Source organism: Melanerpes formicivorus, unplaced genomic scaffold (genome assembly GCF_026170545.1).
Source record: "Melanerpes formicivorus ecotype bairdi unplaced genomic scaffold, bMelFor1.0.p_v2 SCAF_13, whole genome shotgun sequence".
Classification (NCBI taxonomy): domain Eukaryota; kingdom Metazoa; phylum Chordata; class Aves; order Piciformes; family Picidae; genus Melanerpes; species Melanerpes formicivorus.
The window spans coordinates 2,948,299-2,973,517 of NW_027142365.1; the positions used below are offsets into that span (position 1 = coordinate 2,948,299).

Here is a 25,219-nt window from a genome sequence, read left to right on the forward strand (position 1 = left end):
CATCACTCCTCATCCTGTCACTGCACTCCCTGGTGAAGTGTCCTGCCCCACCTGTCCTGTAGAACCCACGTCACTAACATGTATGTGTCTGAAGGTATGGGTAAGGAATGTCCTGCCCTGGTGAGGAGACAAGTGGCTGTGTAAAGGTTCTGCATAACACACAGGCTATCATTTTCCACTCTCCTCACTACTGGTGGAGCTTGCCTGCTTGACACGAGCTCTGTATTTTCCTGGCAACAAAGAACATTTAAAGGTCAAAGTAATGACAGCCACTGTTGGTGCTGTCAGTCTGATACATCAGCTTTAGCACTGGAATCAATCTGCTGTGCTGCAGTAAACCAGAGACACACAAACTGATGATGCAACAATAAACATCTGCTATCTCTTCACTGGAAAATGATGGTGAGACATCAGAGTTCTCACAATGTGCTTTTCTTTTCCTCTCTTTTCTTTTCCTTTTCTTTTCCTTTTCTTTTCCTTTTCTTTTCCTTTCTTTCTTTTCCTTCTTTTCCTTTCCTTCTTTTCCTTCTTTTCCTTTCCTTCTTTTCCTTCTTTTCCTTTCCTTCTTTTCCTTCTTTTACTTTCCTTCCTTTCCTTCCTTTCCTTTCCTTGCCTTCCTTTCCTTGCCTTGCCTTCTTTTCCTTTCCTTGCCTTCTTTTCCTTTCCTTGCCTTCTTTTCCTTTCCTCCTTTTCCTTGCCTTCTCCCTCCTCCTCCTTTTTCTTTCCTTCTCTCTCCTCCTCCTTTTTCTTTCCTTCTCTCTCCTCCTCCTTTTCCTTTCCTTCTCTCTCCTCCTCCTTTTCCTTTCCTTCTCTTCCTTCTCTTTTGTTTTTGTTTTTCTATCAGGGCCACTTCATTGTGTGGGAAGGAGCTCCAGGAGCCCGAATGGCATGGAAAGGACACAAAAGACATGTCTTTCTCTTCAAAAACTACATTGTGATCTGCAAACCAAAGAGAGACACAAAGACAGACACCTACAGTTACATCTTCAAGAACATCATGAAGGTCTGATCATTATGTCCTCACCCACAGCACCTCTCTGTCATCAAGAGCTTCCTGTTTATGTCCAGCTTCTGGTCATCTAAATGGGACATCTCACTAATCCTGTTGTGCTGGTCCTGGGCCCAACAGTGCTACACTGTAGGGTTGCTGTGTCACATCCCTGGGATACTCTTTCATGCTGGCTGTTATGTTCCTGAAATCACAGAATCACAGAAAGTTAGGGGCTGGAAGGACCTTGAGAGATCACCTAGTCCAACCCCTCTGCCAGAGCAGGATCACCTATACCAGATCACACAGGAACTCATCCAGGCAGCTCTGGAATATCTTGAAATGTGATAATTCCTCCCAGGAAAATGTCTCTTTGGGAATCAGAAATTCAGGTAGAGCAGGGAAAGGATTGCAAAGTGACCCTGATTGCTACTCAGCCAAAACCACACTGCATTGCTCACAGAGTCTTAAAAACTCTTTCAAAATGGTGTAAATTATTCCTTCTGCTGTTGGAGCATCTCATGTAGCTTTAATGGGAATGGCAGACCTCATGTCCACTGAGGAGGGCACACCCTGGTAGCAGGACACTTGCTGGTGTTTAAGAATTGTTTCCACTCAAACCTTGACTGAAGATGGAGTACTGTGTGCAGTTCTGAGCTCCCTAGTCCAAGAGGGACAAGGATATACCAGAGAGTGCCCAACACAGGCTGTGAGGGCGATTAAGGGGCTTGGAACCTCTGTCTGATGAGGAAAGGCTGAGAGACCTGGGGCTGTTTAGTCTGGAGAAGAGCAGCCTGACAGGGCTGGAAGGGTGGATGTCAAGAAGAAGGAGCCAGGCTCTTTTCAGCAGTGTCCTGGGATAGAACATAGGGCATACAAGCTGGTGCTCAGGAAGTTCCACCTTGACATAAGGAAAAACTTCTTTAGTGTGAGGGTGCCATAGCACAGCAAGAGGCTGCCCAGAGAGGCTGTGGAGCCTCCTTCTCTGGAGAGTCTCAAGACCTGCTGGGATGTGTTCCTGTGTGGCCTGCCCTAGGTGCTCCTGCTTTGGCAGGGGGATTGGACTCAATGATCTCCAGAGGTCCCTTCCAACCCCTACCATTCCATGCTTCTCTGCTTCTGGTTCACAAAGGCTAAGCCCAGCTCTGAACTGTCCTAAACTCAGCATTTCAGTTGTGGGAAAGGCTGTGGCCAAAATTCAGCCCTAAGAGCACAGGGTGCCTGTTGAGTTTGGTGTCCTTCTCTCACACAGCTGAACAACATAGATGTGAACGAGCTGGTGGAAGGGGATGACCGAGCCTTCGAGATCTGGCACGAGAGGGAGGACCTGGTCCGCAAGTACCTCCTGCAGGCGCGCACGGTCAACATCAAGAACTCCTGGGTCAAGGACATCTGTGGCATACAGCAGCGGATCAGTGAGCCACTCTGGAGTGAGTACGGTGCAAGATAGCCCAAGCCTCACAGTATTGTGTCCAGTTCTGGGCCCCTCAGTTTAAGAAGGACATTGAGACACTTGAACGTGTCCAGAAAAGGGCAACAAGGCTGGGGAGAGGTCTGGAGCACAGCCCTGTGAGGAGAGGCTGAGGGAGCTGGGGTTGCTTAGCCTGGAGAAGAGGAGGCTCAGGGGAGACCTTCTTGCTCTCTCCTACTCCCTGAAGGGAGGTTGTAGCCAGGTGGGGGTTGGTCTCTTCTCCCAGGCAAGCAGCACCAGAACAAGAGGACACAGTCTCAAGCTGCAGGGGGAGGTTTATGCTTGATCTTAGAAAGTTCTTCACAGAGAGTGACTGCCCATTGGCTTGGGCTGCCCCGGGAGGTGGTGGGGTTGACGTCCCTGGAGGTGTTTAAGAAAAGCCTGGATGAGACACTTAGTGCCATGGTCTGGTTGATTAGTTAGGGTTGGGTGATTGGTTGGACTTGATGATTTTGGAGGTCTCTTCCAACCTGGTTGATTCCATGATTCTGTGATTCAGTACCTCCAGACTTTGAGGAAGAGCTGGCAGACTGCACAGCTGAGCTGGGAGAGACAGTCAAGCTGGCTTGCAAAGTCACAGGAGCTCCCAGGCCATCTGTCAGCTGGTACAAAGGTATGAGCAGCAAGTCATGGGATGCATCCTCCACGTTTGTTGTCCATCTGTATTCTTTGTGCTAATTGGTTTTGTGTAATCTAACAGTCTAGAGATGTTCTAGATGCCTAGAAGTAACCCTGCAGAGATGGACTTGTGGTTGCTGGTCATGAATATGGACCAGCACACTGTGCACTAACAGCTCAGAAAGCCAGCTGCATCCTGGCCTGCACCCCCAGCAGCATGGGCAGCAGGTGGAGGGAGGGGAATTCTGCCCCTATGCTCTGCTGAGACCCCACCAGCAGTGCTGGGAGCAGCTCTGAGTCTCTCAGCATAAGAAAAACATGGATCTGTTGAAGCAGGGCCAGAAGAGGCCACAAAAATGATGGGAGGGCTGGAAGCCCTCTGCTAAGCTACTGAGGCTGAGAGATTTGGGGTGGTTCTAGCCTGGAGAAGAGAGGGTTACAGGGAGACCTTTTTGTGACCTTAAAGGGGACCTACAGGAAAAACTGGAGAGGAATTCTTTATCAGGGAGTGTGGTGATAGGATGAGGAGTAATGATTTCTACTGTCAAGAGGGGAGAGCTAGATGAGACATTAGGAGGAAATTAGGATCTTCCTGTATTTCACAGGCAACAGCTTTGCTCTAAGCTCACACCTTGGAAAGATCTGCTCTGCATGTTTGCAGTCACTTTGGAGGTGTTTCTTGACTCCTCAACCAGAGCTGTAACTGAACAGCTCATACTCTGGAAGAACTTAACCTTTAAAAGAGGATTGATGATATATCTGATATATGTCCAGAGGATATTTTGCAGTCATCTGGTTGAAGATGAAGAGCTCATCCATCAACTACCAACATCCACTGCAATAAACCAAATACAACTCAGTCCTCTCAAGCCAAAAAAAACCCAACAGCTGGATGAAATTCCCAAGGAGAAAACATTAATGATACCAAACTCTTTATGAAGACCTTTTCTCCTCTTTGTCTTTCAGATGGGAAGCCTGTGGAAGTGGATCCCCATCACATCATAATAGAAGATCCAGATGGCTCCTGCACGTTGATCTTGGACAACCTGACAGGCATTGACTCAGGGCAGTACATGTGCTTTGCTTGCAGTCCTGCTGGCAATGCCAGTACCTTGGGAAAGATCCTTGTTCAAGGTAAAGTCCTTCCACGAATAGAATAGAATAGAATAGAATAGAATAGAATAGAATAGAATAGAATAGAATAGAATAGAATAGAATAGAATAGAATAGAATAGAATAGAATAGAATAGAATAGAATACACCAGACCAGACCAGGTTTGAAGAGACCTTCAAGACGCATTGCTTTGTAGGGGTCTTCTATTGTGGTTGTCCCCCCAGCATGAAATTGCCAGAGCAGCTCAGTGGAAAGCAAATGAAGCTGTGTTTACAAGCCCAAGTACAGTCTGGCAACATGGAATGCAATGAACATGTACAAAGTACACAATATTTACAGGTGTTCACAATTTATAAACAACACAAGAACCCCCCCTTGGACAAACCCAGGGGGCTACCAATAGCTTCCCCCTCCCTGCTGCCTTCCCCTGCATTATACAAGGCAAAAGAGAATAGAGTAGAGTAGAATAGAATAGAATAGAATAGAATAGAATAGAATAGAATAGAATAGAATAGAATAGAATAGAATAGAATAGAATAGAATAGAATAGAATAGAATAGAATAGAATGGAATAGAATGGAATAGAACAGACCAGGTTGGAAGAGACCTTCAAGGTCATCATGTCCAGCCCATCAACCAATCCAACCCACCTAAACAACTAACCCATGGCACCAAGTGCCTCATCCAGGTTCTTCCTAAACACTTCCAGGGATTGTGACTCCACCACCTCCCTGGGCAGCACATCCCAATGGCCAATCTGTTTCTATGAAGAACTTCTTCCTAACATCCAGCCTAAACCTCCCCTGGCACAGCCTGAGACTGTGTCCTCTTGTTCTGGTGCTGGCTGCCTGGGTGAAGAGACCAACATTCACCTGTCTACAACCTCCCTTCAGGGAGTTGTAGAGAGCAATAAGGTCACCTCTGAGTCTTCTCCTCTCCAGGCTAAGCAACCCCAGCTCCCTCAGCCTCTCCTCATAGGGCTTGTGCAGAGAGCTGCTTGTTAAACACTTGGCCAGAACAAAGCACACAGCCAAGGTCAGCAAGCCAGCAGAAGCCCCAGCTAGAGTGAAGAAGCCCAAAAGAGAAGGTCTTAATGTATACAACTAACTTTATGTTGGTTGTAAGACCAATGGGGTTATTTAGACCTTCTCATTCTTTTCCCTTGTATATCCAGTGGTAATTGATTTACATTCTGCCACTTTTCACTCAAGATCTGTGGAAAATCCACAGCCTGCAGCTAACCACAGCTATGGGATGCCTTCAACAGGAATGTGGAAACATATTAAAACCTCCCAGAAGTTCTGCACAGCACTTGGAAAATCCCACAATTATTTGATGTACAGCTGTGCTCAGTTGTGCTTAGGTCCCCAAATTTGGCCTTTTCCTGTCTTGTTTGCAGAGATAATGAGAATTGTCTGGTGAGGGGCCATGTCCCTCCCATCTGCTCACATTTCCAGCTCCTAGCTAGGATTGGTTTTGCTTTGCAGTGCCCCCACGGTTTGTGAACAAGGTCAGAAATGCCTATTTTGTGGAGGGAGAGGATGCTCAGTTTACCTGCACTGTTGAAGGAGCACCAAGGCCTCAGATCAGGTCAGTTCTGCCAGCCACACTTGGAACAAACCCTGCCTTCCCCATTTTGCATGGTCAGAAGAGTCTGCTGCCCTATCTTTCAAGGTTATGACTTTGTCTTCTCAGGGCTTTCCACCTTAACCCCATTGTGATACTGACTCTTCCCAATCCCTACGCTCCTGAGATCCTCAGCAACTCATTCTAGTCCACATCTGAAATTAAATGCCTTCAGATAAACCCTGCCATGGGATTGTAACCAGATCTCCTGCCCTGACAACACTTTATCAGTCCTTCATCCTTCTTGAATTGATTTAGTCAGCAGCCAGTATGGGTTAAAAAGCTCAGCCTCTCTTCTCATGCTTTTAAGCCCTTTTTCCTGCATTGACTGGTGAGATTGCATGAGAAGAACCTCATAAATCTGTGCAGTTTAGGATCCATGTGTGAGAGAATAGAATTAATCAGGTTGGAAAAGACCTCAGAGATCATGCAGTCCAATCTATCGCCCAACACCATCTGATCAACTAAACCATGGCACCAAGCACCCCACCAAGCCTCTTCCTAAGCACCTCCAGTGATGGTGACTCCACCACCTCCCTGGGCAGCACATCCCAATGGCCAATCTCTCTTTCTGGGAAGAATTTCTTCCTAACATCCAGTCTAAACCTCCCCTGGTGCAGCTTGAGACTGTGTCCTCTTGTTCTGGTGCTGGTTGCCTGGGAGAAGAGACCAACCCCCACCTGGCTACAACCTCCCTTCAGGTAGCTGTAGAGAGCAAGGTGGTCTCCCCTGAGCCTCCTCTTCTCCAGACTAAGCAACCCCAGCTCCCTCAGCCTCTCCTCCCAGGGCTGTGCTCCAGACCCCTCCCCAGCTTTGTTGCCCTTCTTTGGACACCTTCCAGCAGCTCAACATCTTTCCTAAACTGAGGAGCCCAGAACTGGACACAGGACTCAATGTGTGACCTGAGCAGTGCTGAGCACAGGTGCAGAATGACCTCTACCCACCTATAGACCTGTGTCTTGCAGGATCCAAATACTTATCTAATGATGAACTCCTGGGCTGGTTGCCCACTGGTCTGGCAGCTGGGTCAGTGAGCTGAGGACTCCTTGGCAACACATTTTGTTTTCTCCTGTCTAATGCTCAGTGTTTTCTACGTGCAGGTGGTACAAAGATGGTGTACTGCTGACAGACACCAGCAAATACCAGACTTACAGTGAGCCACGGAGTGGCATGATAGTCCTGGTGGTCAAGAACCCTTCCAATGAAGACATGGGACACTATGAATGTGAGGTAAGTTTAGAGAGAGAGAAAGATCTGCCACCTGCTAGGATATAGGTAGGAGAACTCACTGTACTGGGAGGTATCCATTGGATGGGGACTGGTGGCTGAGGAACTGCTGCTGCCTGGCACATAAAAAAGAGGTTTATACAAAGTCAAATTCTCCTGAGCTATGGATTGTCAACACCCAAAAGCTTAGAATACTCTGATCTGAGGGTGTGGTGGCTCAAGTAATAATTGAGTAAGCTCATTCTGCAGCTTAGATCCAGATCTCTGGAGGAACCTCTTGAAAAGTTTAGGGCTGTTTTGTTTCTGGACCATCTTTAAATGAGGACAGACTGACAAAGAAACCATCCAGAGCCAAAAGAAAGAAATTAAATCTGAAGAGGAGCAGAAGCCACTGAAATTCCTATTTAGCAAGCATGTGTGAATGCATCTGATAATTCAAATGAAATGGACTGTAAAATGTTTTTCTAGTAATGAGTCATGGTCCATGCACTGGTTGTAGTAAAGCAGTAATAAGCTCTCAGGGTTTGGCAATAAAAGCAAGCTGACCTTGGGTTACAAAATGAACATGGATCAGTGCAGCTTCCAAGCCACTCCACAGAGATGGTCAGGAAGCCTGATTAACTAAAAAGCTTCTAGCAGAACTTCAGCAAATCATAGTGCTTTGCACTGGCTGTTACCTAAGATCCCCAAGGTCTAGGATCACCTTGGCTGAGTAAGAGTAGATGAATGGATGACAAACAAAGGAAAGTTCTTCCCAGAAAGAGTTGTTGGCCATTGGGATGTGCTGCCCAGGGAGGTGGTGGAGTCACCATCCCTGGAGGTGTTCAAAGAGGGATTGGATGTGGCACTTGAGGCCATGATTTAGTTAGTCCTGAGGTGTTGGCTGGCAGGTTGGACTTGATGATCTTTGAGGTCTTTTCCATCCTTATTGATTCTATGATTCTATGAAAAGCCCCTTGTGAACTAGCCCCTAAGTGCCATGCAGCAGGCATCTGGCACAGAGCTACCTCAAGGCTGAGTCACAGGCTGCAGAGCAAACTGCAGACAACCAAGTTGGTTGATGTGTCCTAACTTTGAGCAAGTCATAGAATTGGGCAAGACCTCTGAGAACATCAAGTCCAGCTTCCTATCCAACAGCTCCATGACAACTAGACCATGAAGTGCCACACCTATTCATTTGTTGAACACATCCAGGGACAGTAGCTCCAACCCCTCCCTGGGCAGCCTGTCCCAATGTCTGATCACTCCTCCAGGAAAGAAATTCTTCTTAATATCCAACCTAAACCTCCCCTCTTGTAGCTTGAGGCCATTACCTCTTGTCCTCTCATTAATTACTTGGCAGAAGTCAGCTTCCAAGTTAGTTGGAGATGTCCCTGCTCCCTGCAGGGGGACTCCATGACCTTTAAAAGACTGGATGACATTTAAAGGTCCTTTCCAACCCAAAGCCATTCTATGATTCCACATTTCTGTGAGCTCCACTGAGCAGCCACGTGTCCACTCAAGCTCCAGCTTGGGTTTGGGGTCACACCTTCCTTCATCCATTGCTGTTGTGATGCAATTGCAGTGAGTTTGTAATGTGTAGTGGGAAGGTTTCATTCCACAAACCCACCCTGTGTTTCATTTGGTGCTGCATCATTCCCTTTAGCTGATGAACAGATTAGGGGTTGCAAAATGTGGAGCAGAACTTTACCACCACACTGCTGCAGCCCTGACCCAAGAGAGGAGAGGAGACCAAGCCATCACAATTGAAGGTATGATCCTTGACCAGCTATGTAAGTAAGTGAACTACTCTAAAACCACCTCATTGAGGCTCTTGGAGGATATTTGCCATCTTATCCATGTTGGTTGTTGGTGTACATGTATCTGTCTGTCTATCAAGATGTGAATGGGTATACTGCAGCTCAGCTCTATACCCATCACCATCTGCTGATTTCCAAGCCTGGCAAATCAGCCTCATCATATAATGTTCAGAAAGGGCATTATATGATAAAGGAGGAGCAAATGAAGGGTATGTCACACCACCACTAGTGCAAGAAAGATGTTTTTCTTCCCCTTTGGAGACTTGTGAACGTGTGTCAGCCTGGTAGAACTTGAGTTACCTGCTCCTGAGAGCAGTCAGGAGCCAGCAGGGAAAGCTGCAGGCACATTGTGAGCATTTCTGAAATACCACTGAAGACCACCTGGAGTGACTGAGAAAGCAGAACTGGCAGCAGCTCATCTTGAGCACTCATAAGCAGTTTGTCCATCATCTAGGGCTCTTCAGGTATTAGACAGCACAGTCATACAATCTGTTCATTTTCTTCTGCATTTTTCACCTGAGTTGGTGACACAACTCCTTGAGTTTTGCACCTACCCAGCAACACATCCTGTCCTTAACATCTTGAGGATGCCACTGCTTAGTTACCTTCATACCAAAGGGATTTCCACAGGTAGTGTGTTAGACATGCTTGTTATAAACCCACCACAACTCAGTTTAGGTCAGTGGCAGCATCACCATGAGGAACATTTCCTGGCATAGGGAACTGGTTCTTTGTGCATCTCAGTAGTGTCTTTGGCTGGTTGAGCATGGGCCAGGCAGTGCTCCCTCTCTCAAACAGTTCCCAGCAGGGGTTCAGGACATAGCACAGCCAAGGAGCCACCTAGGTCTCTTCAGTACCAGGCCAATCAGATAGCTGGGGACAGACTTCAGCAGGGCCTGTTATGACAGGACAGAGAGTGAAGGTTTTAAACTAAAAGACTAGAGAGAAGGAAGCCATTTTTTATGCTGAGGGTGGTGAAACACTGGCCTAGGTTGCCCAGAGAGGTGGCAGAAGCCCCATGCCTGGAACTATTCCAGGTCAGGTTGTTTGGGGCTCAGAGCAACCTGCAGGTGTCCCTGATGACTGCAGGGGGATTGGACTGGGTGACCTTCAAAGGTCCTTTGTAACCCAAACCATTCTAAAATTCTTTGATTCCATAAGTGTTTCAGCAGAATAAACCTTGAAGTGTTTGAATACTTTGTCCTTGCTGTGCCCTGAAGACAGAAAAATAGGTTGCATGAAGGATGTAGAGGAACACAAACAAATCTCTGCTAGGGTGGAGAGAAGTCTTGATGAAGTTCCCTTGGACCAAGGCAGAAGGGGTTGCAAAAGCACACAAGAGTTGTCCAACAGCATTAGGAGCACTGCTCAGCTCTTGGGGTTGCAAATGTGTGTGCTCAGCCCCAAATTCCTCATGTGCTGTTATTCTCTCAGTCATAAATGGAAAGTCTCATGAGCTTGGTTGAAGAAACATGATTGGAGTTTGCCTGGAAGCTTCAGGAATGTTCTGGAATAGCTTCTGGTCCATGATGTGCAATTGCTTGAACTTGGTAATAGGGAAGGGACTAGATCCCCCAGGAGGAGCAGAGGGAGAGCTGCTTCAGGCCAATGGAGCACAGAGCAGGCTCACCCATGGAGCAAGAGGATTGTTCTGAGCAGCATCTCCCCAGGGATGCATTTGGCAGAATGAACTCGACCGAGGAGGGAGTTTGTTGATTTCCTGGGAATCAATAACCACCTTTGATCCACCAGTGGAAAAATCAGGTTCATCTGGCAGAGAACTGGAGGACAGATGGATCTCATGAAGGATTTCTCTTTCCACCCTTACAATCCTTTCCATTTGTGAAAAGGGGATTATTTGTAACTTCACCAAGAGGACAACATTACTGCTGTGTGGTACTCTTACAACAGAAAGTAGATGACTGTGTCTTGTTTCCTAGCTCACCTGCACAGTGGGACTAAGTTTTGCCTGATTTATGGTTGGTTCTGTTAAATGACCATTGTCAGAGTCTCCTGAGGCACCCAAGGGCCTTTAGTTGCCACTGTATTCGGGTTTTTTTTGTCCTCCTGCCTGTCTGTACTGTTTATTATACTGCAAACCTACTGTCACAATTTGGGATACCATTAGTCCAGTGGTTTTGTGAGGCCTGACCTGCAATAAGTGATGGTCCACAGCCCAACAAACGCCATGGGTCTCAAAACATCTTGTCATAAGGCTTAAAGTCACACTATGGGAATTTACTGATCTATTGGAAGGCCAAATCCAAAAAGGACAGTAACCACTGGACTTAACAGGTCCCCTTTGTGAGCACCCACAGCTTGGGCTGCAAGCCTGAAATGCTGAGATCTGCCTTCAGCCTCCCCTGGTTGCTGCACTGAAGTCAATAGAGAGTTGCTTTTAAAATCATTGTGGGTTTGGGTTTGTTTTTTTCCCCTGTGGATATTGGAAGAATTTTAGACCTCCAAAGAAAGCCCAACCCAAACCACTGCAACCAGAAGAAGATTCTTCTCTTTGACTTCAAATTGACTGTCTGCTTTGCACCTTGCTGCTTAACCTACACAGGGCAGATCTGGGCTGATGTGCTCTGGCATCCCTGTTTAACATCTTCCCACTGCAATTCATTCATCCCAGGCTCACTAACTTCTAGATTTTTAAGGAAAAGCAAAGCCCAGTGGTTTTGAAAGGTGTTGGGTTTCCCTATGGATGGGCAGGTCCAGGAGGTATGAAGTAGTTGATTGTAAAAGGAGGAATCAGCTGCACAAGTGGAGATAAACAATGCCCTAAAGAAAAATACCCAGAACAGTCACAGCCAGGCAACAGGAATCTCTTTGTAGTCTTGCCTTAGGTCTCCTGCAGAGCTTGGGGAAGTTTAGTTGCCTCTGGTAATACCCTGCTTACAGGGAAAAGCCAAAAGGCTCTGAGATTGGAGCTTGCTGTACAGCACAGAGGAGCACTGGAGCTCTTAGTGCTACCCTTTTAGTGAAGAAATAGGGCAGAGGAGTTTTGTCCTCTGTTAGTTTCCTGATTGGGGTGATGAGTAGGATATTTACCTGGTTAGTTTGACTCTGTTATCATGCTTGCTTAGTCTCATTTTGGGGCTGGCCATGTGGTTGTCAGTGCAAACTCAAGAGGGCACAGCCTGCCCTTACAACCACTTCCACCACCACAGGAGTGGAGCCTTGCAAAGCACTCCCATTTAATTCACAACATTTAGTGTCCTGTGCAGGAATTGCTCAGTTTAAGTTGAGCTTTAGCAGTTCATGCCAGATTTGTGCATCCCCTGGTGAGGGCTGATCTCTGAGGCAGAGCAGGAGAGAGGTGGAAGCTGAGCAGTGCTCCTGTGCTTTGTGCCAGGCACAGGAGAAGTGGAGTTTGTGCTTCTGTGTATGGAGAAAACAGACTTAAAGCTCCTGATAAAGGCTGTAAACCTCCTCTCATCCATTCAGAGCAATGAGATCTGACTTGTCCTAAATGTTTCATCACTTGTAAGTCAATGACTTCATGTATTAACCAAAGGGGAGTCTAGTCCTAGAGAAGCCCTGGCTGATCCTAATGCTTACAGCTTTTAACCTGCTTATCAGGGGCTCCTGCTTGGCAAAGCTGTTTTCTTTTTCCTAAAATGCTGTTGAACAAGTTGAAATGATAAATCTGCTGCTAAAATGGATGCAGAATATTTTCCTCTCAGTGAAAGAAAAAAAAACAACAAAACAAGAGGAAAGGAAAAAACAAACAACCAAAAAAACCTCCAAAAACTGAGAAAAACAACCAAATTCTCTCATCCTACTTTCATGTGGTTCTATCCTTCATATAGGATTGCTCAAATCCTCCCTCACACCTTGCCTAGCACACATAAAACTGAGCTCTCATGCACTGAAAGAAGTCAGCCAGGCCCCCTGTACTCGATGTCATGTATGGCTTTCTCCTCCCAGGCCTGCCAAAGTTTGGGATACTGCATCCCTTTGACATCTGCTGCCATGGATGTCTGGGAGAAGTGCAAGGCCAGGCATTCACAGGGTGAACAATGAAGAGCCTTCCTCCCAGAGACACTGGGAGCTTTCACTAAATCCATATTTAATTATCACCCAGTACAGCTGCCAGCTCTAAAACCATCTTTGGTTAGGTAGTGATAGGACTAGGGGGAATGGAATGAAGCTGGAGGTGGGGAGATTCAGGCTGGAGGGGAGGAGGAAGTTCTTCACCATGAGAGTGGTGAAGCCCTGGAATGGGTTGTCCAGGGAGGTGGTTGAGGCCCCGTCCCTGGAGGTGTTTAAGCCCAGGCTGGATGAGGCTCTGGCCAGCCTGATCTAGTGTGAGGTGTCCCAGCCCATGGCAGGGGTGTTGGAACTAGCTGATCCTTGTGGTCCCTTCCAACCCTGACTGATTCTATGATACTAGGTGCATCATGAAATTAGCATCTAAGCACAGCTGTTAGCATAACTATATAACCCACCTCCATCGAGGTGAATTCCCATCTACTCCACAGCTGATGCTCTTGGTGCTCATGGATTAATCTCCTGACAGCATTTGATGAGGTTTTTCCTGAGAGTTAGATGGAAATTTCCCCATTTTGAGTTAAGGGCTTAAAGATTCAGGGAGAATACCCACCCTGGGTGCAGTGTTTGAAGCAATCAGTTCATCTTCCACCACTGCATAATTATCATTCCACCATTTCAAAAAGGTTTTAAAGAGATTTAACCAGGGACAGGCAAAAAGTTATGTTGCAGTTCTGTTCAGAGAATGGAGTAGAATGGAATAGAATGGAGTAGAATGAAATAGAATGGAGTAGAATGGAATGGAGTAGAATGGAATAGAATAGAATGGAGTAGAATAGAACAGAATAGAAGGGAGTAGAATAGAATACAATGGAATGGAATGGAATGGAATGGAATGGAATGGAATAGAATAGAATAGAATAGAATAGAATAGAATAGAATAGAATAGAATAGAATAGAATAGAATAGAATGGAATAGAATGGAGTAGAATAGAATGGAGTAGAATAGAATGGAGTAGAATAGAATAGAATAGAATGGAGTAGAATGGAATGGAGTAGAATGGAGTAGAATAGAACAGAATAGAAGGGAGTAGAATAGAATGGAATGGAATGGAATGGAATGGAATGGAATGGAATGGAATGGAATGGAATGGAATGGAATGGAAGAGAATAGAGTAGAATGGAGTAGAATAGAATAGAATGGAATGGAATGGAATGGAGTAGAATAGAATAGAGTGGAGTAGAATAGCATAGAGTGGAGTAGAATAGCATAGAATAGAGTAGAATGGAGTAGAATAGAATGGAGTAGAATAGAATAGAATAGAATAGAATAGAATAGAATAGAATAGAATAGAATAGAATAGAATAGAATAGAATTAACCAGGTTGGAAAAGACCTTTGAGATCATCGAGTCCCAACCTAGAGAAACAGTTGGAAAGCATTTTGCCATTTCCTTACCCCATGAGCTACAAACTCTAATTTCCAAGCAGGTTTTTCTTTAAACCCACCAAATTCTGCAGTAGTTCCTTTGACTCTGTTGGAAATGGTCCCCCATTTGGACATGCATCCACGAGGCAAGGCTCTGCAAAGGAGAGACAGAGCTCCAGGTGATCATTAACATCCACATTAGCACAAAACTCTCTTTCATTAGGAAGGAATTTAATCTCTTACCTATTTCATCTCTGACCTACAGGCAGAATAAAAACCTTGGAAGTTAAGGGGAAGGAAAATTCAGTTAGAGTATTCCATCTAAGATTGTAAAAGTGCCTTTGATTTTGCAGTCAGTGCAGTTTTGGGACACTCTCAGCACTAATCATCAGTTCTTTAACAAATGAGACAGAAACTACAGATTCCCTGGGTGAGAACTGTTTGGGATTTTAGGGTTTTATAGGCCTTCCAGTACCTGAAGAGAGCTCCAAGTAAGCTGAGGAGGGAGTTTTTACAAGAGCATGTTGTGACAAGTTGAGAGGGAACTGATTCAAACTGGAAGAGGGTAGGCTGAGACTGGGTATTAGAAGGAGATTCTTTACAGTGAGGGTGGTGAGACACTGGGACAGGTTGCCCAGGGAGGCTGTGGATGCCCTCTCCCTGGAAGTCTCAGCTTGGACAGGGCCTTGAGCAGCCTGGTCTAGAGGAAAGGAGGTTGGAACCAGAAGATCTTTAAGGTCCCTTCCAACCCAAACCATTTTCTGATTCTGTGATTTTTTTTTTAGGCTGCAGTTCACTTTTAATTGTAACACCCAGAAATTAAGCAGAGTTTATTGTAGGCTGTCTGGAAGATTGCAAACCCATTGCTGGACAAATGACTTTGAGGGTAAACTAAGGAGGTTTTAGAAACTTGGCTAGTTGGTTTCTTCCTTTTTTTAAATACAGAAAGGTGAGACTTGCTTGTTTCTTCTAGATCTCACACAGGCTCAGCAGTTCAGGGTGTGATCAGAACAGTCTGGTTCAAAGACTGTCTTCATTTTATCCTGGCAGATAGCATGGGGAACCTGCCTAAAATCTCAACTAGCTCTTCAGATGGCTTCTTTCTCATTATAAAAAGAAACAATAGCTCAATTTTGAGGAGTACTTGCAGAATCACTTCTTTGGATCTTGATATGCAGCAAGTTTGCCCTGGGACAAAGGTCAGGGAAAACTGCAGATTGCAGCAGGAAAGGAGATGGGAGTAGGACCAGACATATCACAGCAACCTCCTGGCTTCCCTAGGGAGGATTTTTGAGCCAGTTAATGTATGTATATACACACACACATATACTGGTGATGATGATTTTAGTTTTCATTGATCTCAACTGGAATTTTGCACCTAGTCCACAAAAGCTTGGAAAGCATTCAGTCTTTGGGGAAACTGGGGTGGGTTTTCTTTTGTAGTAAGTGAAACCAGAGTGCAAAGAATTTCAGCTCTCCAGCATTTTCCAGGTCTCAGGGTCTCTCACACCACCACTACCTTTTCATAGGAGCTAGCTTTGACCTGCCACACGTGGCAGAATCAACCCCTGTTGTTCTCCACACAATACTCCACCTCAGAGCTAAATCAGGCACCGTTCAGGGAGCCCTCTGAATTCTCATTCTTGGTCAGCAACACTAAAGATGATGCTGGAAACAACCACAGAAAGCATGGATGGGATGGTGCAGTTGTATCTCTCTTTCTTTATGTCTGTTTCACTCCAGTTTATTCTGATCAACTGAGCAAAGTTAATTTAATCATTTCAGCTTTTGCCTTTCTTTAACCCCATGCTGTTCATACTGTTTTCTTTGTAGTCACTGAACAAGAGACTAAAGTGCCCAAGAAAACCATCATCATGTAAGTGCTGATTATTACTGTTTGTGTTGTTGGGGTTTTTACTGTTGGTAACATTTGTGTTTTGCCTTGCTGCCTATGCATGATCCAGTAACAAGCTTGTCTTTGTTGGCCATGCAAGTGTGTTCATTCCCATCCCACCACATCTCATGGGACTCTGTGCAAAGTGACCACCTGGAAAAGAAAATATCTTACTAGATAGCTCAAAAAATTATATATATAAAATAGCAGCACTGAGGTTAGACACAGCCTGGGGCAGATTGGTTTTTATGCTATTACATGTGGGGAAAATGTCACTGAATGGAAGGGAATGGAAGGGAATAGAGTAGAATGGAATGGGATGGAGTGGAATGGGATGGAGTGGAATGGAGTAGAGTAGAGTAGATTGGAGTGGAATGGAATGGAGTAGAATGGAATGCAGTGGAATGGAATGGAATGGAGTGGAATGGAATGGAATGGAGTCAAATGAAATGGAGTAGAATAGAATGGAATGGAGTAGAATAGAATAGAAGGGAATGGAAAGGAATAGAGTAGAATGGAATGGGATGGAGTGGAATGGAGTAGAGTGGAGTGGAATGGAATGGAATGGAATGGAGTAGAATAGTGTGACCGTTTGAGGCTGTCCCCTTAAGAAAGGGAATGGAATGGAGTAGAGTAGAGTAGAGTAGAGTAGAGTAGAATAGAATAGAATAGAATAGAATAGAATAGAATAGAATAGAATAGAATAGAATAGAATAGAATAGAATAGAATAGAATAGAATAGAATAGAATAGAATAGAATAGAATAGACCAGGTTGGAAAATACCTTTGAGATACTGCTGGAGGTGCACAAAAGTTCAAGAAGGCACAGTCTGACTCTCAAGGCTGGAAAGAAATCAGCTTTGAGAATGGGCTACCTGAAAAAATGTACCAGATTACCAAGCATCCCACAGCTTACAGTGACTTCCCCTGGTTTCCTATCCTAAATACTTCAGGAAGGCCTTTAATGATCAAACAGAAGGAAGGGAGATGCACATTTGCCTCCCCTTCTGTCTCCATGTGTTTTGTCCTCATAGTGGCTTGGGCTTTGGGGATACTTGGAGCCTGGTTTATGTTGGTGCCCATAAGATATTAGTGGCAGCAAAAAGCTGTAGTTTCTCACTCAGCTGCAGACCAGAAGCTCAGCAGCCATTACAATCCCTGAGGTATCTTCTTGGGTTTATTAGTAATACCTAATAAAATTGTTGTGTGTGCTAGGAGGGGGACATTGTCCTTCTGCGGTAGGCCTTCAGAGCACCTCCAAACTATCCAAATCATGTCCTGTCGGTGGTAGCTGACTACAGAGTGGATATCTGGGGACAGTGCATTCCCTCAAGAGTTGTAATATTGCTAAAAGTCAGTCCTTGACTCAGACATGATGCTCAAGTTGACTGCTCCTTCTGTTGGGTGGTGAGGAGAATGTAGGAGAGGACAACTAAGATATAGTTAGGAGTTGCTTACTTTTTATCTGTTCCTGTTTCCTCTGATGACCATTTGTTATGATCCATGCACTTAGCACATTTAGACCTGCCCCCCTTCTTTGCCTTTGCCCCTCTCTCTTGCACATCAGTTCAGTCAACACCTCTAGTCATCAGACTTTTTTGCCCTGTAAAGACCAGAAAACAAAGACAATTCTTCCTGCACCATCTCAAGGACCAGGGGTCAGGCACCAGTAGGGTAGCTAAATGGAGAAATACTTTCTTGGGTCATGTTCAGAAACACCAGAAGGAGTCACTTAGAGACAGACCTTACCTAAGGCTTAGAAAGTCTCATCTACTTCCACCTCTGTGCCTGTAAGTCACCTGGAGTGATGCTTTTAATTTGCATCTCTCCACATGATTTCAAACCCCTTCATGATTTCAAACCACAGGCAGTGTCATCAATATCAGTTGATTAAAGAATAATAACCAGATACTAAATAGTTCTGGATTTCTGATGTGTAAATCCCATAGGCTAATTCTTTGGCAGCTCAAGAACTGATTCCTAAGGTAAGGGTGGAAGCCCCTAAGGAGGTTGGCCCATCTGTGAGTGGGATCTCAGGAGAACAGACATTCCCTTCCTTTTGCTAGAGGATGAGGTCATGAACTTATTACAGAGATCCTTAGCTGGAAGTGGATAGCAGGGTCAGAGTGCAGACAAGCCCAGCATGGGATGGTGTCCAGGTCATATGGACATAAGCTAGTGCTCTGGGAAAAAAAAGAGATCTCAGTATAGCTGATGTAGTCCTGGATTTCACCTCATCTTCTAAGAGAGAGAGTGATGGTGGAAAGGAATGTGTTGTTCTCCCAGGCAACCAGCACCAGAACAAGAGGACACAGTCTCAAGCTGTGCCAGGGGATGCTCAGGCTGGATTTTAGGAAGAAGTTCTTCACGGAAAGAGAGATTGGCCATTGGGATGTGCTGCCCAGGGAGGTGGTGGAGTCACCACCACTGGTGAAGTTTAGGAAGAGACTGGATGGGGTGCTTGGTGCCATGGTTTAGTTGATTAGATGGTGCTGGGTGATAGGTTGGACTGGATGATCTCAAAGGTATTTTCCAACCTGGATTATTCTATTCTATTCTATTCTATTCTATTCTATTCTATTCTATTCTATTCTATTCTATTCTATTCTATTCTATTCTATTCTATTCTATTCTATTCTATTCTATTCTATTCTATTCTATTCTACTCTACTCTACTCTACTCTACTCTACTCTACTCTATTCTATTCTAAATCTGATCTCCATAGAAGGCAATACCAGTGTACAAACATGAGACCAGTACTTGGGAAAGGCCACAAGATATCTTGGAGGGTTAGTCTTTCATGATGGCTAGACAAATGCAATGGGAGGAACAGGATCTCCTTTCACAAAGACTCCTTCTGCTCTTCTCTCAGTGCAAGTGCCAGAGGAGAGCTGGCTGGGGAGCAGAGCTGGTAACTTTCAGCCCTACATGGATGCCCAGTTTGTGCTCTCCACTACTAGGGGTTTGGTCTCTTTTCCCAGGCAAGCAGCACCAGAACAAGAGGACACAGTCTCAAGCTGCACCAGGGGGTGTTTAGGCTGAAGGTGAGGAGAAAGTTCTTCACAGAGAGAGCTGTTAGCTATTGGAATGTGCTGCCCAGGGAGGTGTTTAAGAGGGGATTGGATGTGGCACTTGGTGCCATGGTCTAGTAGTCATGAGGCATTGGGTGACAGGTTGGACTTCATGATCTTTGAGGTCTTTTCCAACCTGGCTGATTCTATGATTCTGTATTTATTTACAATAATTAGGCATAGCCTACTTGTATTTAAAAATTAATCAGGGATATCCTACAGTCATTTAAATATAATCAGAGGTAACCTACATTGATTTAAAAATGAATAGACTAGAATAGAATAGAATAGAATAGAATAGAATAGAATAGAATAGAATAGAATAGATCAGATCAGATCTTTGGGTGAAAGCTCTGTGGGTCCAAGGCAGCACAGGAGGTGGTCAGCACCAGCACATGAGATAAAGCAGCATCCAGGAGAACACTTCTCAGCAGGACATAGTGGTTGTATGTTGATGAGCTCAAGGGGGTTGATGGAGCTGGGGTGCACCTGGGGGCAGGGGCACTGAGGTTGTCCCTGGATGTGCAGGTGAATGGGGATGGGCATGTGGGTGTGTGTGTGGGGTGTGTATCCCCTCTGAAATGACAACGCTTCGCCGCAAGCTGGAGTGCTCACAAAACTAACCCCCAGCCCCCTAGCACCTAGACCGACCGTGGCATGTGCTGATGGAGTGTGGCTCCCCCCCCAAAACAAAGTTCTCATCTTCCTGCCAACTCCATTCCAACCCTTTCTGTCATCAGAGAGGAAACGATAACCACGGTGGTGAAGAACCCAAGGCAAAGGGGAAGGGTTTCTCCTGCACGCTCTCCTTCGCGGTCGCCCTCCCGCTCCCCCAGAGCGGAGCCGACTCCAGAGCCCGTGTTTGTGTCAAAGATCAGGCAGCCTGTCCACAGATACGAGCAGGAGGCAGCACCCAAGTCAGCTGTCCCCATGCTGTTTGTCACAGAACCAGAGGACAGGCAAGGAGCAGCAGCTGGAGGTGTCATCGCAGAGACCAAAGTGGGTGAGGAAAAGCCCAAATGGGTCGAAGTGGAAGAAATAATCGAATTCAAGGTGAAGAAATCACCAAAACCTGCAAGGAAAAGAGGCTCTTCCCCAGCAAAACAAGAAAAGGATGACTCAGGGGTGTTAACGTTCACTTTTCCCAGCCCAAGGCCTGGGCACTCCCCAGAAGATGACCCAAACACAAACAACTCCAACAATAAGTTGGTGGAACAGTCAAAATCTTTGCCCAGTGATAGTCTCTCTGAAGCTGATATCCAGCCCCTGGTGTATGCAGCTGAGCAGGAAGGAGCCCAAGTCAGCAGTGAAGATAGAAGCTCCCCATGTGGACCGGAGCAACCAGGAAATAATTCATGTATGGATTATGGAACAGAAGGAAAGAGCTTCCCACAGGAGACAAGTGCTCACCAAGGGTCAGAGGACTCACCACCTCTGCTTGCCTGCAGGGGTGAGCCTTTGGTGTTCAGTATTGAGACAGCTGCTCCAGGCCAGCATGAACTTCTGTTCTCATTAGTGAGTCCAGAGGTGGAGGAAGAGGTAGAGGAATTGGATGAATCTTGGCCTGTTGAAGAAGGGGTACCCGAAGTAGTGCAAGATGTCCTTGCAGAAGAGGATAATGTCATGATAGTTGATGAGCCAGAGGAACTACAGACAGATGACATTAGCACCCGGGAACACAAGATCCTAACCCACAATGGCAAAGTATTGACTTTGGAGGACCTTGAAGATTACGTTCCTGAAGAGGGTGAGACCTACGGGTGTGACGATCAGAGCCATGCAGCAGAGAAGCCCTGCGAGATCTCCGTGCTCCAGACAGAGATCAACGAGCCCACGGTGGGGAAGCCAGTGCTGCTCAGCCTGGGCAGACCTGTGGTGCCCGAGCCCAGGCAGAGGTTTTTCAGCCAGTTTGAGGAGCACATTCCTGGGGGCGTGTTTGTGTCGGCATCCAGAGTCACCGGCGTGCAATCCGTGGGCCCCTCAAACATCTCTTTCCACGTGAGTGACGCCTGCATGGCGGGAGTGCATGCAGCCACGGCAGCAGCTGCCCCTGCTCCTTCCTTCACAGTGAAGCCCTCCTTCTGCACCGAAGTCCAGCTCTCAGCAGACAACGGACAGTCGAGCTTTAAAACCGAAGTTTCCACCAGAACCCTCAGCTACGGGACCGTTGGCGAGCCTGTCACCTTGCACATCAGCACAGAAGACCTCTCCCAAAGCTGAGGAGATGCAAGCATCACTTCTAACACAACAGAAAGCAGTGTTTCAGACAAAAAAAAACCCACCCCACACCACAAAAACAAACCCAAAGACTAAAACTATTGCAAATTGTTGTAGGCGAGAGGACTTGGCGGCAAAGAGCTCGAGGTGATGTTGTAGGAGGGAATACCTGCGAGGAAAACGTGCTTCAATAGAATAGGTTGAGCTTTTCCAGTCTTAAAGGGAACATGTCTGTCAGAGGAGTCTGCAGTTTTGCAAGTGGAAGGTGTCCCTGCACATGGTAGGAGGGGTTGGAACTAGATGATCTTTAAAGTTCCTTCCAACCTAAACCGGTCTGTGACTCTAGGATTCTGTGGCATCTAAAGGGCAAGGGGCAAGAGGCTGGGGCCATTTATCATTCCATAGCAGAGCAGGGAAGGGAGGTTTAGGAAAAGCCTACAACAGGAATCTCAATGAATAAGTGATTAATTTTGTTTGTTTGCTTTTGTTTTTCTTTTGTCCATGAACTCAAAAATCCTTTCAAGTGCCAACTTGTGCATTATGGTGTGGCAAGAAGCTGGCAGTGTCCGAGGTTTCCAAGCAGCCTTCAGCAGCGCAGGATAGGAGGATCCACCTAGCGTGACCTCCTGTGGCTGTGCGCACCTGAAGGTCATGAAGCCTCCCACTGCTTTGACTCTGCCATGCACTTGTGACACCATCCAGCACTCTCAACGTTTCTTCATAAACTTTTCAGTGTCCTGGCTCCATCATTCTAAACTTCTGCCATGGAATGAGACATACAGAAAGCACTGCATTTGCTAGGGATGCAGAGGGCTGCTCAGCCCTTTTGGCTGAAATCCTGATTTGACTAAAGCCAGCGGTGAAAATCCCCCTGGCTTGAGGAAGCAAGGATCTTGCTGCTTGCTTCTGCTGTTTTTCATGCCCATTTCCTAGCTGTCTGAGGGTTTCATTGTGGGTGAAACCTACCTGTGGCTTTAGAAACCATATCTCTTAAAACATAGATTTACTTAACGTGCAACCAAAGATTAAAGTGCTGCACAAAATTACTGCACCTGTAATTCAATGCTAACACAGGCCAAGAACCACAAACGTGGTCCTTGCCAAGAAGTATTACTGGAAGAATACTCTCCTGCACCTGCCAGTGGTGACACATTGCTGTTAACAGGTTGATGGCTGATATCTCCCCTGTGTGCTGCAAGAGACTGACCACTGAGCAAGGCAGCAGGAGCACAAAGAGAGTTTTCAAATGAATAAGCAAAGAGATCTTTACCATTAGTGCCTGGTTGGAAAATAGATCTGTATAAAATACATTGGGCTGCTTGGAAGCAGTGCCCATTGCAATTGCATCGTGTTACTGTAAGCATATATGTGGAGCTGCCTTGAGAGAGGTGCTGCCTTCCCTGGAATTCCTCTGAGGCTTGGCAGCAGGAGCACTGAGTGAGGGGAAAGCTAAGATGCACTGAGCATAGCCCATTCCTGTTGGCTTCACCCAAAATGGATGTTGCACAGACCTCCAACAAGTTTTCCTGGAGAGAAATGAGCTTGTGAATCCCAATATTGGTCACAGCTGAAATCAGCTGGAGTTTGGCATTGATCTCAGTAGGACCAAGCATGGCCCTCTCTGACAGGGATAGGGGTTGAAACGTCCCAACACCTTGTCCCATCTGAGTTGTGTCATGATAGAAAATGTTTCAGTTTAGATGGTGTAGGGAAACCAGATTTGGTCAGACACAGATGGAGTTTTAACCAGCACAAAGAGAGAGGATTGAGTGAGTTTCTGCCTTGGAATTGTATGTGTGATGTTGCCCCAGTGTTTCCCAGCTGAGTGATCTTGTGAAGCTTGTTCTGGAGTCCTCTGGGCAATATCCCTGCTAACAGGGACTGACCTCACAAAAATGAAGGTGCTTGTAGAAAAACAAAACACTTTTTTCTCTTCCCATCTGTGGCTGCACCTTGATCATGTGCTGATTAGAAGGAGCATATTGATTTCACAGCCTTTTATTGCAACATGGGTGTGACATCCTGTGCGCCACCCTCACCCTACAGAATGCTTTGCCGGTGACGCCGTGTGGTGAGAGAAAGCCTCTTTTATGTCATTCTCCCATTTTTTATACCATCTCCTTGGTTTATACTGTTAGTTTTATAATTCAGCAGTATGATGGATATATATTAGTGCTATTTTATTGTGTTTTACTTTGGTACATCTATTGCACTGGAAAGCAACAACACACAGCAGGGAAATACTTCCCAAACCCCTTTCCTTTTCTATCGGGCCTGCTTCTGATCTCAGTCACTCCAGTCTCAATCTAGAGTAATTCCACAGAAGTGGATTTGATTCAGATTTACAGAGGTACTGCTGAGAAAAAGAACTTGCTCTCAGGCAGTCCTCAGAAACACCATATCCATCCTAAAGAAGTGTCAAGAAACGTGGAGGCTCCACCTGTTGTGGTTCACGCTCTCTTTTGTTAGGTTAAAAGGTTTTGCAGTTCAGATGGAGGCAGAAGAAATCGCTATCCTTTGATTCATTGGCTCAAAGCAATTAACATCTGTTTACATTTCCCTTGGGATTTTAAGGGGAGGGGAAAAAAGGGAAGAAAAAAAACCAGTCAAAAAGGCATTAAAAAAGAAAAATCCTATGCAGGACTCTGCTCCAAAAAAAAAAGTGAAAGGTTTATGAGAAGTTCATTGCATATACTTTCAGGATATTTTCCTAGAGGTTAACAATGATGCTTGTATGTGATTGAACTGTGTAGATATCTAATGAGACACGTGGGGATTCGCCTCCTGTGGCTGAAAAGACACAGCTGCGTCGCAAACTATTTAACACAAAGAACGTTTGGCTCAAATCCCTGCAGGCAAATGGGTTTTAATCAAGGGGAAACTTCAGTTTGCTTGAGGCACAAAAGGATAAAAAAAAAGGAGAAACACACCCCCCCCAAAAAAGTCAACATGAAGATAATGCTGTTAGATGCTGAGTTCATATCAATAAATGTCTTGCATCAGCTGTCATTGAACTCCTTGGGTTTCTGTGTTCTTCTCTATTCACTTGGCTGTCCATCAGCTCATCCGCTGATGGCTTCGGCCCATTGACTTCAGCAGAAGCTGAATCCGAATGCATTTGAGCTCTGGCTCCATTTTGATGGGCAGTTTCAAAAGTGCTGAAAAGGAAGAACTTGTCCTTAGGGATATTTGTGACTCAGATCTGTGAGTCAGGAGTTTTGAATGGTGCTCATCCTCTTGGCTCCTTCTTGGACACCGAATTGGAGCTTCACAATGCATGTCAGTCTGGTGTTCCATCAGGAGATGGGTGGAAAGGTTCATGGGCTGAGATTTAAGAAGTAGGACAAAGGCTGTCCATCACTGAGGTGTGTGTTTGACATACCTCAGCTAATATTTAGGTTCCCCAGACTCACAGTGTGTAACCCCCCTGAACAGGAAGGAAACTGATGCTTATTAACATAATGGGAGAGACTTGTGGGTATATATAACCTGGATGTACATTATACCTGTGGATATACTGTTCTCACTGTGAGAGACCAAGAGTGTTTCCTGCCTTTCCAAACAGTTCATTTGTTGGCAGCTGCCCAGCTCACAGGAGAGCACCAGTAGGCAGCAACCACAACAGGAACACCAGAGAATCAAAATGTTTATGTGGAAGAATATTTAAAGGTCTTCTACCCAGCCTAGTGCTATTGGGGACACTGTGAGAGCAAAGTTTGCTCTTTGCATCAACAACCCCCCAACTGAAATATTCCTTCTGCTTGGAAGTGCT

The 25,219-nt window shown here is 45.7% G+C and overlaps 1 protein-coding gene across 26 annotated transcripts in view; it reads left to right on the forward strand.

Moving 5' to 3' along the window:
• Window positions 1-25,219, forward strand: part of OBSCN (obscurin, cytoskeletal calmodulin and titin-interacting RhoGEF) — a 179,934-nt gene that overhangs the window by 122,894 nt on the left and 31,821 nt on the right. For 25 of the 26 annotated variants that reach the window (XM_068145854.1, XM_068145856.1, XM_068145855.1 and 22 more), the window contains 7 exons: window positions 845-1,003; window positions 2,241-2,418; window positions 2,959-3,072; window positions 4,044-4,211; window positions 5,679-5,781; window positions 6,918-7,047; window positions 8,690-8,795. In XM_068145854.1, the coding sequence (XP_068001955.1) occupies window positions 845-1,003; window positions 2,241-2,418; window positions 2,959-3,072; window positions 4,044-4,211; window positions 5,679-5,781; window positions 6,918-7,047; window positions 8,690-8,795 (958 nt within the window). Of the gene's footprint in view, window positions 1-844; window positions 1,004-2,240; window positions 2,419-2,958; window positions 3,073-4,043; window positions 4,212-5,678; window positions 5,782-6,917; window positions 7,048-8,689; window positions 8,796-16,097; window positions 16,141-19,970; window positions 24,115-25,219 lie in introns of those variants that run through there. The other variant, XM_068145881.1, reaches the window with a different exon arrangement.